General features: G+C 38.6%; 1 protein-coding gene across 1 annotated transcript; it reads left to right on the top strand.

Annotated features, from left to right (window-relative positions):
* Positions 1-2,680: 2,680 nt before the first annotated feature.
* paxbp1 (PAX3 and PAX7 binding protein 1) lies at positions 2,681-16,681 on the top strand. The gene is made up of 18 exons (XM_084400823.1): positions 2,681-3,077; positions 3,715-3,843; positions 4,450-4,632; positions 4,918-5,139; positions 5,396-5,496; positions 6,109-6,332; positions 6,786-6,975; positions 8,874-8,997; positions 9,529-9,631; positions 10,099-10,214; positions 10,301-10,500; positions 10,602-10,752; positions 10,861-10,982; positions 13,316-13,392; positions 13,535-13,601; positions 13,723-13,869; positions 13,958-14,112; positions 15,938-16,681. The coding sequence occupies exons 1-18, from the start codon at positions 2,801-2,803 to the stop codon at positions 16,053-16,055; spliced, it is 2,706 nt and encodes a 901-aa protein (XP_084256949.1). The 5' UTR covers positions 2,681-2,800; the 3' UTR covers positions 16,056-16,681.
* The last annotated feature ends 584 nt before the right edge of the window (positions 16,682-17,265 follow it).

Raw genomic sequence — 17,265 nt, 5'->3', positions numbered from 1 at the left:
GGGACTTGAACTCGGGTCGCCCCAAAGCTAAAAAGAAATATCGTCAGGAGACTGACCACGAGGCTATTGAGACTAGCGAAAAGCTTCAATTTAATAAATATTAGAACCTTATTGTGTAATAAACATAGGGGGAACGGAATCCGACGGCAAAAAAACAGCTGTCGGAATCCGGTCCCCCACTCCCATTATGAGAGATGTTGATGTAATGACTTAAAAAATGCTGATTCTATTTTGTGTGTGGATGGAGCTTAACTTGCATCAGTTTAAAGAATATATTTTTTGCCTTTTATTATGATAGGAAAGTATAGTATCAAGAAAGTTCGACGACCCTGGACTTGAACTCGGGTTGCCCAAAGCTAAAAAAAATATTGTCAGGGTACTGACAACTAGGCTATTGAGACTATAGTCTATAGTCTCATATACTATAGTAACTTCCTTCAATTTGATAAATATTAGAACCTTATTGTGTAAGAAACATAGGGGGAACGGAATCCGACGGCAAATAGTTCAGCTGTCAGAATCCGTTCCCCCACTCCCATTATGAGAGGTGTTGATGTAATGGCTTAAAAAAAATGCTGATTCTATTTTGTGTGTGGATGGAGCTTAACTTGCATCAGTTTAAAGAATATATTTTTTGCCTTTATTATGATAGGAAAGTATAGTATCAAGAAAGTTCGATGACCGGGGACTTGAACTCGGGTCGCCCCAAAGCTAAAAAGAAATATTGTTAGGGGACTGACCACTAGGCTATTGAGGATAGCGAAATATTACAATGTAATAAATATTAGAACCTTATTGTGTAAGAAACATAGGGGGAACGGAATCCGACGGCAAAAAAACAGCTGTCGGAATCCGTTCCCCCACTCCCATTATGAGAGGTGTTGATGTAATGACTTAAAAAATGCTGATTCTATTTTGTGTGTGGATGGAGCTTAACTTGCATCAGTTTAAAGAATATATTTTTGGCCTTTTATAGGAAAGTATAGTATCAAGAAAGTTCGATGACCCGGGACTTGAACTCGGGTCGCCCCAAAGCTAAAAATAAATATTGTTAGGGGACTGACCACTAGGTTATTGAGGCTAGCAAAATGCTACAATTTAATAAATATTAGAACCTTATTGTGTAAGAAACATAGGGGGAACGGAATCCGACAGCAAATAGTTCAGCTGTTGAAATCCGTTCCCCCACTCCCATTATGAGAGGTGTTGATGTAATGGCTTAAAAAATGCTGATTCTATTTTTGTGAGTGTATGGAGCTTAAACAGCATCAATTTGATAAATATAAGAACCTCAGTGTGTCAGAAATATGGGGGGAACAGAATCCGACGGCAAAAAAACAGCTGTCGGAATCCGTTCCCCCACTCCCATTATGAGAGGTGTTGATGTAATGACTTGAAAAATGCTGATTCTATTTTGTGTGTGGATGGAGCCTAACTTGCATCAGTTTAAAGAATATATTTTTTGCCTTTTATTATGATAGTAAAGTATAGTATCAAGAAAGTTCGACGACCCTGGACTTGAACTCGGGTTGCCCAAAGCTAAAAAAAATATTGTCAGGGTACTGACAACTAGGCTATTGAGACTAGTAACTTCCTTCAATTTGATAAATATTAGAACCTTATTGTGTAAGAAACATAGGGGGAACGGAATCCGACGGCAAATAGTTCAGCTGTCGAAATCCGTTCCCCCACTCCCATTATGAGAGGTGTTGATGTAATGGCTTAAAAAATGCTGATTCTATTTTTGTGAGTGTATGGAGCTTAACTTGCATCAGTTTAAAGAATATATTTTTGTGCTTTTTATTATGATGGGACAGTATAAGAAAGTTCGACGACCCGGGACTTGAACTCGGGTCGCCCAAAGCTCCCATTATGAGAGGTCCATGTAATGGCTTAAAAAATGCTGATTTTATTTTTGTGTGTGGATTGAGCTTAACTTGCATCAGTTTAAAGAAATAAATATTATGTGTATTAAATGATAAATATTAGAACCTCACTGTGTAAGAAACAGAACAGAATCCGACGGCAAATAGTTCAGCTGTCGAAATCCGTTCCTCCACCCCAATGATGAGAGATGTTGATGTATCGGCTTAAAATATGATTATTCTATTCTGTGTGTGGATGGAGCTTAAATAAAAATAATATTTTGAAATTTAATTCTTAGAAAAATGTGCATGTGCCAGTGTTGTTCATTAGAAAAAAATACCATGGTAACCATTAAAGTTGGCATGGAACGGAAATTCTTGAATAGTTCTTGAGATGCATATTGTGATGAATCTGAGTGAAAAGGCTTCTCAAACAAGATAAAAAAAAATGTAGGGCGGGGACTTGATTTTGTTCATCGGGAACTGATTGGATCATTGTAGTTTGCTATTGCTATGATCTCATGTGAGTGACAGGTTGCCCCAGGTTGCTATTATGGTTGGAAAAAATACCTGTTAGCTAAAATTGGATATCAGAACGAAACCAATGATCAATGCAGAGCAGAGTAGAACACCACCGGTACCGGAGAATAAAGAATGACACACAGAAGTGAAAAGGAGATGCAAACATATTTATCCTAACAAAAAAAACAAAAACAAAAAAACATGGAACCTGCTCAAATTGTTTGATATGGCACCTCTCCTCTAGATGGCAGCAGCGAGTTCCCTCTGCTGCTCTGCAGATCCAACATTCACAGAGGTACTTAAACGTTTCCGCAAAAGCAAAATGGTGGATTTGTTATCATCCTTGGCGCCCTGCAAAAATCTAAAAACCAGTCTGTATATACTATCCTAGAGGCGTTGCACACTACATAACCATGTTTAAGAAAGCTAAGAGGTGCAATTTCAGGCGGAGGAATGAATCGGACGATGAGGAGAAAGAGGAGGTCCAGCAGTCCGGCGGGCCCGGGGCTGAAGAGTCGGCGAACCCTAGCGAGTCCAGCACTGGTCCCGCTCCTGGAGCCAACATGCTCAACAACCACGGAAACGGGTTTCAGCCCGGTGCTGTTAAGGTCAACAAAGAACTTAAGAAGAGAAAGAAGGAGAACCGAGAGGAACCTAAAGCGAGTCTGCTTAGCTTCCACGACGATGAAGGTGCTTATTAACTGCCATAAAAGACACGTGTAACGTAAATAAATTTACGTAAAAACAATGTAATGTTTCACATATTGTTCGTGTAGAGTTTTTGCTGTGCAGGTCATCATCTAACTTAATTGTAGTCTATTTAAATTATATAACAGTTCGCGTCTTTAAAGTGACAGTCAGTAAACGAAAACGAGAGCTACTTTGCATATTATATTAACTAGTAATAGTGATCAATTAGGACTCTACACATATTGGAATATACTCAATAATTGGCTTAAGACCATAATTATGATACAGTGATACGAATCAGAATTCCATGGCAAAGGTGGAAATAGCTATTGAGTTGATTATTTTCAATGAATCGGTCGAACCGGTTCACAAATCGGTTTACATGATTCATTATTGAATCAGTCTGAAATTAAATGCTTTCTAAAAATCTTTATCCAGTAATTATAAAAATAGAAGGACAGTTACATTCATTGATCAGAAAGTGTGAGGTCCCTGAAGAAAACTTTTAAGTTGTGTCCCAAATTACTTGCTATCTAAAGTCTTTGATACTATACACTTTGCACTTTTGCAATGCATTATGTACTCAATCATCTAGTGTATGAATTTTAGAGATTAACTATTTATCTCTTACTATTAGATGACACTGATGTGTTCCGTGTGAAGAAATCCTACCACAGCAAGAAGATCGTCAAGCAGCTGAAGAAAGAATACAAGGATGATCTGGAAAAGACCACCACTGCCATACCAGAGCAAAGCACACGCATTGGTACTAAACATCTTTATTTCTTTATTTCTTTTTTTATCTTTTCATGCATTTCTATAAAGCAGAATCAGGGGACTGCTTTTTGTCTTTAAAACATCAAATTTTATTAAAAAAAAATACTTTGTTTGCTTCCCCCACTCTTAAGTTGTAATGGTATGTACACATAAGAATAAAGCACCATTAATTTTGGGATTATTGCAAGATAACGTAGTGACCCCATGCCCAGGGCAACAATGGGGCAAAAGGAGGCATTTCCCCCTCAGTTTGAATTTGTCCCCCCTCCACCCCTGATTCCTGAAATGCTATCCCAAATATTAACCCTTTGATGTACAATCGCACCGATGTGATCAATTGCTTATACCTGAAGAATTATGTATGGCTCCCCACCAGTTTGTTTGTCCTGGCATCAGCTCTGAGTTTGACCCCCTTTGTTCTAGAGCAGGGTTGTGGCCCTCCAGGAACTGAGTTTGATACCCCTGTTCTAGAGTTATTATTTTTATGTGGTGATTTAGCCTTCAAAAGTATTACAAACCCTCAGTAATCTTGGCGCTAGTCCATCTAACTAGTTACATAAGTTTGTATTCTGGCTCACTGGTTTGTTCGTTTCAGGTGGACCTGTTTATAATCTGTCAATTAAAGAGGAGCCCTTAGTGGGAAGCAGAGCCAGCAGTGAACAGGGAGAAGAAGAAATGGAGGTCGACAGCAATGAGGAACAGGAAGAGGAGGGCGAGCAAAGGTCTGCAGGTGGAGCCTTTAGCCAAACTCTGTCTGCCCTCAGCTCGCTTAGACCAGGTGAGAGTTTCCATGACATCCAGACTGGACCTGTAGAGCAAGTCACAGGACCAACGTCAGCATGATCAGGCTGTTTTTGCTTATTTAACATTTCAAGGTTGGAACCTGCTGATGTGTATTGTGGTTAAACATTGAATGTTGTTAAACAATGTATGTGATCAAATCCACTTTTTTAAATGGCAAACAAATTGCTTTTAGTTCGTTCTCTTTCTGGTTAACCTAATTCACATGAAGGTGATTAATCACTGTGTTTAGACCAATAATAAGAGTCATACGTCTCAACAGGTGAGATCCCCGACGCGGCCTTCATTCATGCAGCTCGTAAACGTAGGCAGATGGCTCGAGAGCTCGGGGGTGAGGCTCCGTTGATCGAGAATGAAGCGACGAACAAGCGCCTTGTTCACGAAGATGAGAACGGCGGCAGTGACGATGATGAAGATGAGAAGAGAATCAACTTCAGTGGAGTCAAGATAAAGACTCAGAGGCAGAAAATAGCGGAGGAGATCGGTCAGTTTATGCAGTTCAGAGCTCTAGTAATCTGAAACTTGTTTATGTAGAATTACAGGAACCCCCATTCACCTGTTCTCCAGAGGGACTGTCCTTGTAATATATGTCATGTCACTAAGTAAAAGTCACACAAAAAAGATTAACTAGAATAACTATAAATAGGAATTGTGTGAGAAATCAGATCCTGGTAAAGATGTGCACTTAACCATAATCTGACTTTAGTGTTTGTTTTGGATGTGTCTGTGTTGTGATTCAGGTATTGAAGGCAGTGATGATGAAGCTCTAGATAATGGCCAGGATGAGGAAGTGAATCGCTGGGAGCAGGAGCAGATCAGGAAGGGCATTAGCATCCCGCAGGTGAGTCAGAGTATCATAACCCTGCCCAATTTGAAATAAAAAAATGAACCATCCACTTGTTCCTGACGCTGGTATCGTTCTGAAGTCTCTACAGAAATGAGCAAATGAGCTGTTTAAACAGGACGCGTCAAAGCAAACGTCTCATTACGCTTACATCTACTCTTCCATTTGTCCTCGTCGGCAGACTAAAGCGCTTGGATTAATTCAGAAAGTGAACGGGCATCTGTATACTTTATCCACCCAGTGTCAGTGATTATAATGGGTTCTATTTGCATTTGACGCGGCGCTCGCATCATGTAACGCCAGTGGGCGGGGTCTATGATGCAGTGATGTAAAACTTATTTGTCATTGATAAACATCGATCAAATTTGAGAAATGTTTCTTGAACTCCAAATAGCATATTTCTGAAGGATTATGTGACAAATTAAATTCCAGTTTTTAATCAAATAAATGTAGCCTTCAAAAACCTTCAACAAAGCCTTTCTGGTCCTAAACTGTTGAATGATACCAGTTCTGTTGACATGCCTACAGTGTACTATAGTTTGTACTTTGAAATTGCAATATTTAATGCTGACACCAATCCTTTTGTCTCACCTTGTTTTGATATTTTAGGTCCAAGCCACCCAATCCGAGGATACAACCATGTATTACCAAGGCAGTTATGATGCGCAGTCATATGGAGCGTCCTACGCCATGCCGTTTAGCTACACCACCATCACAGTTGGAGCCGACAACAGCAAGACTTTGAAAGCAGAGCCCTCAGTTCCTTATCCCATTCCCTCTTGTGACCTGACCCCTATAACCACAGATCTGGTAAAGAAACGTCTCAAAGACAGGTACGGTCTGAACTGCCTTCTCATCGGCGGTCACTGTAACCCCTCAAATTGCCAGTTCAAATCTGCCCAGTTGGTATTTCCTAGGAGTTTAAATAACCAACACTTTATAGTTTTAAATGCCCTGATAATATTCATGCACGTCCCATAAAATTGCCCTATTCAGACATTGAAGATGACAGCTTGCACTTTGGACTTCCAGCATAGTGAGGATACACACAAGGCGCATATCTCCTCACACGTTGTTCCTGGTTAATTCTGGGTATCCCTGTTTCTGCAGAAGTGTAATATTTCTTCCTCCGGATGGAGTATTTGCAGATGCTAAAATCTGCAGCTGTTTTACTGACTCAATTGCATTGTTTAGACCTAACCGTCTTCATCAGGACATGTGCGACCCTGGCGATGTCCCCATACATCACTAATAGCAAACCTCTCTTTGACTCCCCTGTGCACCAGGCTGAGCTTCATGCGCCAGGGGCACAATTCCAATGCCCGGCGCTTTGAGCAGATCCAGGAGGAGCTGGAGGCCTCCAAAAAGACCATCCAGCTCCTTGAGGGCTCCTCACTGGAGGCCGCAGACAAATATAGATTCTTGCAAGAAATGCGAGGGTATGTTGGAGACTTGCTTGAGTGTTTCAGTGAAAAGGTAAGAATGAATGCATTTGTTTTTATGTTGCTGCTGTTTGTTTTATTGACTTGTTTTTCAGTTGTTGGTTTTTTTTCAGACCTTGTTACTGTATTTCTTTTGGAATTATTTCAAAGTTTATTGGATGTTGCCTGTGTCAGAATTTTGTGTAGTTAATTAGACTTTAAACGTATTTATCTCAACTAAAATTACCGTATTCGTTTTATGATACCATTAGTAGTAAAAATAACACCAGTTACTTGTAATGTGTATATATAATCACATAGTTCATGTTTATGGTGTTTGTTAAACTCATTTTCAGCAGAGTCCACCAGGTCATATTTTCCATCAGATCATGGATTATTTTGTAATCTTCCATATTTTTTCCCATAGCTGATGCAGCAAGAGATTCTGTTTCTCTCATTTTTTTCAGCTATAAAGAGGCACTATAGACAAATCATGGTGTCTATGATGATGCATTGGGAACTAACATAGCACCAAAAGTGTTACTAGTTGAAAAAATGCCTTTATCGTGATTTTTCTAAAACATTTTCATGTTATTTAGAAAGTAATAGTTCAAACTTCCTTTTTTTACGTAGTAGCTTGTTTACGGTGTTGTTGAACCATTTAAAAAATATTAAAAGTAATAAAAAGCCCAAATGGTAAATCTCTATTACACCACCAGTGGACTATACTGTCCTTTAAAGGAAAAATGCATTAATCATGCATCTGTAGCATTAAGCTCTCATTTGAATGCCTAATGATAACTTAATGATTGCATTATCTTAAGGTTAGCTTGTCCCAAGAATTTGTTAATATCTACATTCATTTGTGGTACATGTATATGCAAACTATAGAGTGCAACATTCGGGTACCAAAAGTAAAAATCCCATTCGTTTTCTCCCTAGGGGAATTGATTTTGAAATAACTTTTAAACTACTGTGAGCTTAGAGCTATGAGTTTGTTAATTGATGACACATGCTTTTGTTGAAGCCATCAGCCTGCTTTATTTCAAATTATAATTTTTTTAAATCATGTTTTACAGTGCAATTCTTGGTGAAAAACTACATTACCGTGATTCAGTAGAGACATCTCCACCAATCAAAAAATTGTACCAAGCAAAAAAGCTGTTTTTAGCACCCGTCCGTTCCCATGAAACACTGCATGTGATAATTGATGTAATCATCTCCCTGCACTCTCAAACTGCATAATATTTATATATTCATAGTTTGCAATTAATGTAAAATATGTTTCTATATACACAATCAGCATCTTAAGTTTTTAATTTATTCATCATTTTTAATATCAATAGATCTTTCCCCACATTAAATCCATTCAGTATGCAGTAATGTATCTTTGTCTTTTTTGAACTATTTTCAAGTACTTTTTTGCTAATCAATGTTTGTAATGTTGTCATTCACCTCGAAGCTGGTTGGTTTGTCTCTTGGCTTTTAACTCTTAAGGACTTTTTAAAAATCCCTATGGGAAAAATGAATGGAAAAAATACTTCCGGAACCAAGGCAGCTGAAAAAGTGAACAGGCGCTGTTGCACTCTATTAAACTCCTGACTGTGCAACCGTCTTTGATTCTGTACTTACTTTTGAATAATTATAGTTGTGTTGTTAACCAGCTGCATTAAATGAAAAAGAGCTGTTTGTCAAAAACAACCTACAATGGCTTTCACAGAAGTTTCATACTACTCAGCCATTTTCTTTTTTGGCTCATAGTAAGGTTAATACCATGAAGCATTAACACTAGGGGAAGCCAGTTTGATCCAGCTTTAAAGGGCTTTGTGTCTAGAGTTATTTAATTTGGCTGCTTTCTCTCTCATGCCACAGCAGAGCACACTAAGCCCCTCGTCTCGGTCTCCGGCCCCTTGTCTTTGGTTCAGCTGTCACAAAAATCATCGTATCTTTCAGGTGCCTGTTATTCTGGAGCTAGAGGTCGCCATGCACCAGTTACTTCGGCAGCGGGCGTCCCGTCTCGTCCAGAGAAGACAGGATGATATTAAAGATGAATCGTCGGAGTTTTCCAGCCTTTCAAGTCAGTCCATCTTGAAGGTTTTTATTTGAATGGCCTCATTGTTTTTTTTTTCCTTTCCATTTTTGTTATACAGTTATGATTAATTGCACATCAGAATAATACACACACTACGTGTGTGTCTGTGTGTGTGCGTGTGTGTGTGAGAGAGATTAAGACAAATGAAAGTGTATGTGGCTTTCGGATGGTGAAAGCTTACTGGCTTCTTATTTATCAGTGTTCACACTGATACATTGTTTAGATGCTGAGCAGGTAAGTGATTGGAGGAGAGTTTCCATCTCAGCCCAGTGAAATTGAGCAGGTGTAAAATTAATTTGTAGTTGGAAATTAGTTCTGAGATGACATCAGAAAAGGGGAAACCACTGTGCATGAAATAAAAATTAAATTTTTACTGACGTTTGTGGAATAATGCATGAACATCTAGTACGATATATCAATGAGTTGGTAATGACTATTAGATCTGTCAGTATAGGTTGTAACAGGGCTGGTGAGTTCAGCTTTACTGAGGGTTAATGTCTGTTCTTTCTGTTTCAGGTAAGGCTGTTATGGCCCCTAACCTGGACTCATTCGGTCGAGATCGCACAGCCTATCAGGAGCTTGCCAAGCAGAGGAGGATAGCTGAAAGAGAAGCCAGACGGTATGCAAAAAAAAGCTATATATGTAGACCCTGCCTTGACTATTAGTGTGTGAAATAAACCCTCTAAACTAAACAAACGCCTAAACCTAAACTAAAATAATGCATTAATTTATTATTTTTTTAAATTATTGTTGTTGTTATCTAATCTCATCAGTATCATTGTCATTAGCTTTGAATTGTAACCTGTGTAACCATGGGCAAAAATGTTTGGAAATGTGCAAAAGTGAGTGTTATAGTCACAATGCCAGTCAGGCAGATAGTGGAAGTGGGCCTTTTAACACTGTAACTAAAATATTTCCAAATAAATAATGAATTAAAATCATAAACCAATCACGTCAGGACATAGTGAATCTGAAATAAATTGAATCAGAAAATCTGTATCAATACCCAGATCTACTTTAGGCAGACTTTCTGTGATGTATTTCAGTTTTAATAATTGTCAAGTCTGTTTCTACACATCCAAACAGAACCCGTCGGAGACAAGCTCGAGAGCAGAACGGCAAGAGAGCCGAGCATAAGGAGGGGCTGTCTAGTGATGACGAAGAGACGTCCACTGACATCACCAGCTTCAACCTAGAGAGAGGTGACCAACCTAACACACCAATGCAAGATTTGCTGATTACGTTTCAATCTTTTCCCAATTAACCTTTTCATCTTTTTGATTTCCAGATCGCATTTTAAATGAGTCAAAGAAGGTTTTTGAGGACGTGGTGGAGGATTTCCACTCTCTGGACAACATAAAGTCTCACTTCGAGACCTGGAGAAAGCTGTATTTTACATGCTACAGAGATGCCTACATCGGACTGTGCCTGCCCAAACTCTTTAACCCCCTTATTCGACTGCAGCTCACCTCATGGTCTCCATTTGAGGTACAGAGAGCATGTCATTTCCACATTTTTGTGATATGCTTTGCATCGCCTGAACATTTCAGTCTTTAATTGCCAAAATGATGCTATTTGTATCTATGCAGGTGGAGTGTCCCAACTTTGAGTACATGCTGTGGTTCGAGTCTTTGCTCTTTTATGGCTGTGAGGAGCAGAGCACTCTGAAGAAAGAGGAAGAGATAGATAACAGCCTGCTTCCTGCTATTGTAGAAAGAGTGCTTCTTCCTAAACTAGCAGGTTAGTCTGTCCGTTTCCCATCTTTGTAAAGGTTCAGTTCTTACTTTAAACTCAGAACAGCATATCAAACCTAAATCACTCTTTTAAAATTTGATCCCCCACTCTCAGTGCTGACGGATCAGGTGTGGGATCCGCTCTCCAGCAGTCAGACGTCCAGACTGGTGGCTTTCATGCAGAGGCTGATCAAAGATTATCCCACTGTGCTGCACGGCGACAACCGCAACACACAAGTCAGTGAAGAGATGAGACAGTAACGCATTAAAGCCACAGGCTCTTATTTTTGCTTTTCACTTTCATTAGCCTAAAGCCTACCATATCATATTTGATAGGCAAAATTATGGGTATGGCTGCCCCGATCCGATCCACGTGCCGATACTGGCCCAGAACGCTAGATCGGATATCGGAGGGGAGAAAAAAATATATCCGATACCTATGATCCGATACCTATTAGGGGTGGAACGGTACGTGTATTCGTATTGAACGTACGTGCGTCACGGTTCGGTGCATGGATTTACACGGAGAATACACAGTATAAAAATAAATAAAACTCGCGTGCACATTAATTAATGTAATGCGGAACTACTGTTAGATACACGCATAGACACATGCGTTCTTCAGGGACACCTAATCTGTAGCCCCACCTTAGCTCTGATTGGCGTCTATTTCGCTTCAAACGCTCGCTTTATCATTATACGCGTGCGGCGCGTCCTATTCGCTTTGGACACGCGAATGGATTCAAACTGTTCAAGCATCGAACTAGACGCGATAGACGCGAATTTGATGTTTGGTGTGAACGCAGCAAAATGAACAGGCTGCGATGTCAAGATTGCAATGCTGGAATGTGTGTGTCTGTGTGTCAGAGAGAGAGAGATAGGCACAGGCGCGATCGAACAGTGGAAACATAAAAACATACTCCGTCATTTTGTTCATACAGGACATCATTAAAACTGCAAAAAGTGTTTAGCCTTATTTGTGTAAAACACAGCATTGTGCTTTTGTCAAACTGTAAACTCTTGTCAAACTGTAACCTACAACTGTCACCCAACCAAAATCACACACACATGCTGTTTAAAAGCAAAAATTATCTCATCTTTTGGACATTCATCATATTGCATTGGTTTTCATTTCTTGTCCTAAAACAGAGCACTAATCTGTTTATTTTGAAGTTACACATTCTACATTGATTAAAAAAGAAAATCAAATGTGTTTTTAATGGTAGTATTTTATACAGAAATAAATTATAATTCAGATGAGAATAACGTTAAAGTTAGCCTAATTAAAATTTCAAGGAAACAAATATATTGATTTGAAATATAGCAAATTAATTTTAAATTCATTCAGGTACAATTACCAAACATATCTCAAGGTCTTTTGAATAAAGGGTGGCAGTCTTTCATTATCAGCTGTTGTTGTGGACTATATACTGGAGAAGTATTTGTTCTCCTGTGAGATGTTTTTATGTGGCTAATTGAGCAAAGTGCTTCCATTATATTTTATTATTAGTAGTATTAGTTCAAGAATAAAATAAAAATATCGGATTGATATCGGTATCGGCAAATAGCCAAAGCTGCGGCATCAGTATCGTATCGGAAGTGAAAAAGTGGTATCGGGACATCCCTAATTATGGGGCCTGTAAATTATCAACATGATCAAAACTTTGCTGTAAAACCTGTTGTACACAATCAACTACGTGCTTTGTCGTCTGTACCACAACTCGTTTATAATTTTTAACATGTGAAAGGCCTTTTTGTATAATTCTAGGTACATGTGTCTTTTTACTGTGAAATCTGAGTTTAATACTCTAAACATTTAAAAAAGTTTAGTTTAGTGCCCGGAACTTTGGCTTCACTATACACCACACACAAGGACACCAGCACAACATAACAATATACATAAAAGATACAAAACAATTAAAACAATGACATTCCCATGTGTACATATACAATGTATGCATACATATCCACCCCTATTCATATTCATATCTTCTCAACGTTTAAAATTCTAATGGCAGTTAAATCATGTTAAAATGTGAGTATCAAATATGATACATCAGCCTTTTGAGGTGCATTTTGTACATCTCCCAATCATCATTGTGTTGCATTACATTATATGTTTTGCCCCCTAAACGAAAACTGCAGAGCTTTGATCGTAAAACTAGGCATTTATATATCATCTTATTGGGTGATCTAGAGTGACGACAGATATTTATATGCATTTTGTGCAAGTAGTCTGATATACTGTTATAAAGATATCACTGCTATATATTTCAAGCTTTCAGAATTTCATCTTACTTACTGGCCATGCAAATATCGGCAACCGCACCAAATTGCATATTTTTTACCTCAGTTTTTTTTTTCGCCGTGCGTATGAGCTACATGTTCTCCCATATCATACTACGAGAGCCATAAAAGTCTGATGCATTGCATATGTAAACCTTTTTTTAAGGATTTAAAAAAAAAGTATGTCTAAAGGCTCAAACAACTTTCATATGTCAGGCTTTACAGGTTTAAATTATTAGTTGCATCTGTTTGTCATTGAGAAACAAAAATCTAATATCTTTCAGGAGCTTCTAAGGACCATAGTCATGCGAATTCGACGGACTCTTGACGATGACATTTTCCTGCCTCTGTTTCCAAAAAAGTGAGTGTGAAAGCTGAATCACTCATGTTGTCACTGTTTGTATATGCTGCTCTTTGTATGCATCTTCTAGTTTTTGATTGTGACCAAATATATTGTGTAAACCAGTGTGATGCTGATAATGTTTTGTTTTCTCCTCTTACAGTGTCATGGAGAACAAGAACTCTGGTCCTTACCTCTTTTCCCAGAGGCAGTTTTGGTCTTGTGTAAAGGTAAGTCTGGTCATGCTTAAATATTCTGGAGACTTTCTGCCGTTGTCTAAATCACTTCATCTATATTTTTAGTTACCATTGTTCAAGCTTATTCCCTGCTGAATCTCTTTCTTGTGTTCAGTTACTTGGGAATATCTTAAAATGGGATGGGATCCTGTCTCTGTCAGTGCTGAAGGAGCTCGCCGTGGACAGCACACTAAACCGCTACATTCTCTCAGCCCTGCAGACCACAGACGCCAGCGAGGAACATGTGGAGAAATGCCGCAGAGTATGACTTTTTTGGGAATTAATATCCATATAACAGTGTTTACAGATGAAGTCATTCTAACCCTCTATTAACCCTAACCTGCCTTCAGGTGGTGGAGTGTTTTCCTGTGCAGTGGTTCAGCAGTCTGAAAGGACAACAGACTCTTCCTCAGCTTGAGAACTTCTGCAGATTTTTGAAACACCTGGCCAGCAGTCTGTACCGCAGCTGCGTGGTTGGATCAGACGTGGAGAAGAGGACCGTAAGGTAAAGTGGTTTCTTATGTTAAATCAACATCTCTGTAGATGCCACACAAATATATAACATATTAACATAGTATAAAGGTATGATGAGGGTTTAATATAAAACAGTGGGAGTCTGGTGGTTTTCTAGGCTTAGGGGATCTGCCCACTGTTGTTTGGACATACTGATTTTAATGAGGAAAAGAAAAATATATATTTAAAGTCCAATTAACATATCATTCATTAACATTGGTTGTGTGTACATATGTTCATGGTTCCAATGTATATAAAGTAAAATTAAGATGTAGCACAGGGGTGGGCAAACTTTTTGGCTCAAGGGCCACACTGGGTTTTAAAATTTGACAGAGGGCCGGCCCAGTAGCAGATTATGAAACACGATCTCATTAAATTGCGTATCTATACCACGAATTTTATTTCTCGTGCCATTTATACGCCAAAAATATATTTTTTTGCGTGCATATGCTGCGCACTGTAAACCCTTTGGTTAGGATTAGGGGTGCGGAGTGCGTGCCTATTACACGCCATTAAAGGGATAGTTCGCCCAAAAATAAAAATTCTGTCATTTACTCACCCTCAAGTTGTTTCAAACCTGTATGAATTTCTTTTTTCTGCTGAACACAAAAGAAGATATTTTGAAAAATGTCGGTAACCAAACAGTTGATGGACCCCATTGACTTCCATAGTAGGAAAAAAAATACTATGGAAGTCAATGGAGTCCATCAACTGTTTGGTTTACCTGAGATTTTTCAAAATATCTTCTTTTGTGTTCAGCAGAAAAAAGAAATTCATACAGGTTTGAAACAACTTGAGGGTGAGTAAATGATGACCGAATTTTCATTTTTGGGCGAACTATCCCTTTAAGTGCGTATCATATGCACGCGAAAACTGCGTTTCATAAGAACTACAAATACAATTCGTGGTATTCGCACTTTCATGAGATCGGGCGGGGCAAACACATTTACGTTGTGGCAACGTCTGCGCGAAATTCAACAACTGAGAGACGACATTCTGACAATACATTTTTTTTATGCTAGATATCCCCCATTTAGGATGTTATGTTTTGGAAAAAAATTTGGAAAAAAAAACGAAATAAACGAATATACAAATTTATTTTAAGTATAATAAAATAAAACATAAAAAGCAAATGCAGATCAGAACATTTAATGAACAAAACCGGGTTCTGTACATGGCAGACGTCAGGGGAGCGTAGTCGAAAGCCAGGCGATAAAGGTTTTGTAAACGGAATCAGTCAGGAGGATCCATCCACAAATCCAGAGTAGCAAAACTAAATAGCAGAAAAATCAAAGGAAAAACTAAACGTGTGCAAGCGGTTACCAAACATTTTTTTCTCTGTGAGTTTTCAAAAAAAGGAAAAAACATTAACGTGCACCAAGTCTATGCGCTTAAGTTGCTGTCTGTTTGGTTTCCATGGTGACGCGTCTAGCTTGTTACGTGACACACCGCAGCCACAACAGCGCTGAATGAATGATGATCTGCTTTTATGTCATTTTTCCTTTTTTACATTTGTTAGCTATGGCATGAAATATCTGATATTCCGATTGTCAAATATATGCAACGCAATTTATATATAACGCAAAGTATTGCAAGAAAAAGGCAAAATTAATGCGATCTTAAGACAATTTTTTAAATACTCGACGGGCCGGATTAAACAGCCTAACGGGCCGTATGTGGCCCGCGGGCCGTAGTTTGCCCACCCCTGATGTAGCATGTAAGTTTATGTATATCAATAATAGTTATTTTAATTGCTCTGCAATGTAAGCATTATTTCTAAAAAAAATTATTAACACAGTTCTTGTCTCTCTACATAGGGAACAAATAAAGGATGTGATTAGGCTTCTGGGACGACTCAACGCTTTAGACCACGTGATCGCAGTTGCGTCAGAACATGGCATTAAAGATATAAAGACTCTCCTCGAGAACAAATGAAAGGCAAACCAATGGAACACCTCACTGGCCATTTTTGGATGGACCACACCGTGTAAATACTGTGAATATTGTACATTTATCTGTGTGGCTGAAGGGTTTTCTTTCGAGGCACATTGGTGGACTCTAGTGATGTTTCACCTTCAGAAACAGCGAAACTGTCATTGATTTAGGTTTGAAGTGCACTCTGCTGTGTGAAGACTTTTGTAGTCCCTTACCTGAAGAGCCGTCACTTCTTTTTACTTTTTTTAAACGGATGGGATCTCTTAGTTGGATCTTTTAAACTGTCAATCACTCTTCAGTACCTGCAAGACAATATATTGGTTCTGTACACTTTCCCCTCCCTCAAAGGCTGCAGTTTGAGAGCAGGTTGCATACAGCATATTGTGAACAACGTTCAAAAAATATTTATGCAGAGCCATGGGTCAAATGATCAAGCATCTGTGCCCATCTCTAAAACAGAGTTTGGTCTTGCTCTTGTGCCAACCTCATCCCTAATTAAACGAACATGACATGCTGGCAAACAAAACCACGTGCTACTTTAACGAATGTACTTATTTTTTGTTGTTGTTTTTCCTGAACCTTGAAATGATTTATTTGCATAAATAAAGTGTTACCGGTAATGATTATTCAGGATAAATTCCTTCCTTATATACAGTGTAGTTGTGACCTCACAACTATATGTATCTTTCAGTGCAACTTATTGTAATTGCAACTTTATTTCTTAAAATTATGACTCTCAAAGTGTAATTATTTCATTCATTGTTGTAACAGCAATTACATTGCAATTACACTAGTTATGCAGTAGCACTAGTTATGTAAAGATTTAATGAAATTAATCTTTTACATGCAGTTAGGCATTTGCATATTTTACACTTTATAGTTGTGCAGTTTCCTCAGGTGTCTAGGTGTGGCTTAGCCTGAGGTAGAAAGTGATACATAATTTGATTCTATAGAAGCCATTTGTTTAAACCCAGCTAGATGTTACTTTTGAGTTTTTATGTATATGTAACTTTGCCGTTATAAGGAATTGTCTTCTCCCTAGTGGTTTTTCATTCTTTTTAGGGGTCACTAAAGGTGTGGATGCTCCTATTGTTTCTGGCAGGGAGTCTATGGCAACCCATTAAACCTTTCAGAGGGATATTTAGCAGACTGAGAGGTGAGAGTCTGAACTTTGCTGGTGGTCTTGATCTCAAACCCTCTAGTGCCACCA

The sequence above is a fragment of the Rutilus rutilus genome (genome assembly GCF_951802725.1).
Source record: "Rutilus rutilus genome assembly, chromosome: 25".
Lineage (NCBI taxonomy): Eukaryota > Metazoa > Chordata > Actinopteri > Cypriniformes > Leuciscidae > Rutilus > Rutilus rutilus.
Note: the sequence above shows the minus strand (reverse complement) of the source record. Positions and strands in the feature narration are given on the sequence as shown.

Excerpts from the sequence above, each read along its gene's own strand:
- paxbp1 (XM_084400823.1), top strand. The coding sequence starts at position 2,801 with ATGTTTAAGAAAGCTAAGAGGTGCAATTTCAGGCGGAGGAATGAATCG. Across the intron at positions 6,333-6,785 it reads AAGAAACGTCTCAAAGACAG|GCTGAGCTTCATGCGCCAGG; the intron begins GTACGGTCTGAA and ends CCTGTGCACCAG. Across the intron at positions 8,998-9,528 it reads GGAGTTTTCCAGCCTTTCAA|GTAAGGCTGTTATGGCCCCT; the intron begins GTCAGTCCATCT and ends TTTCTGTTTCAG.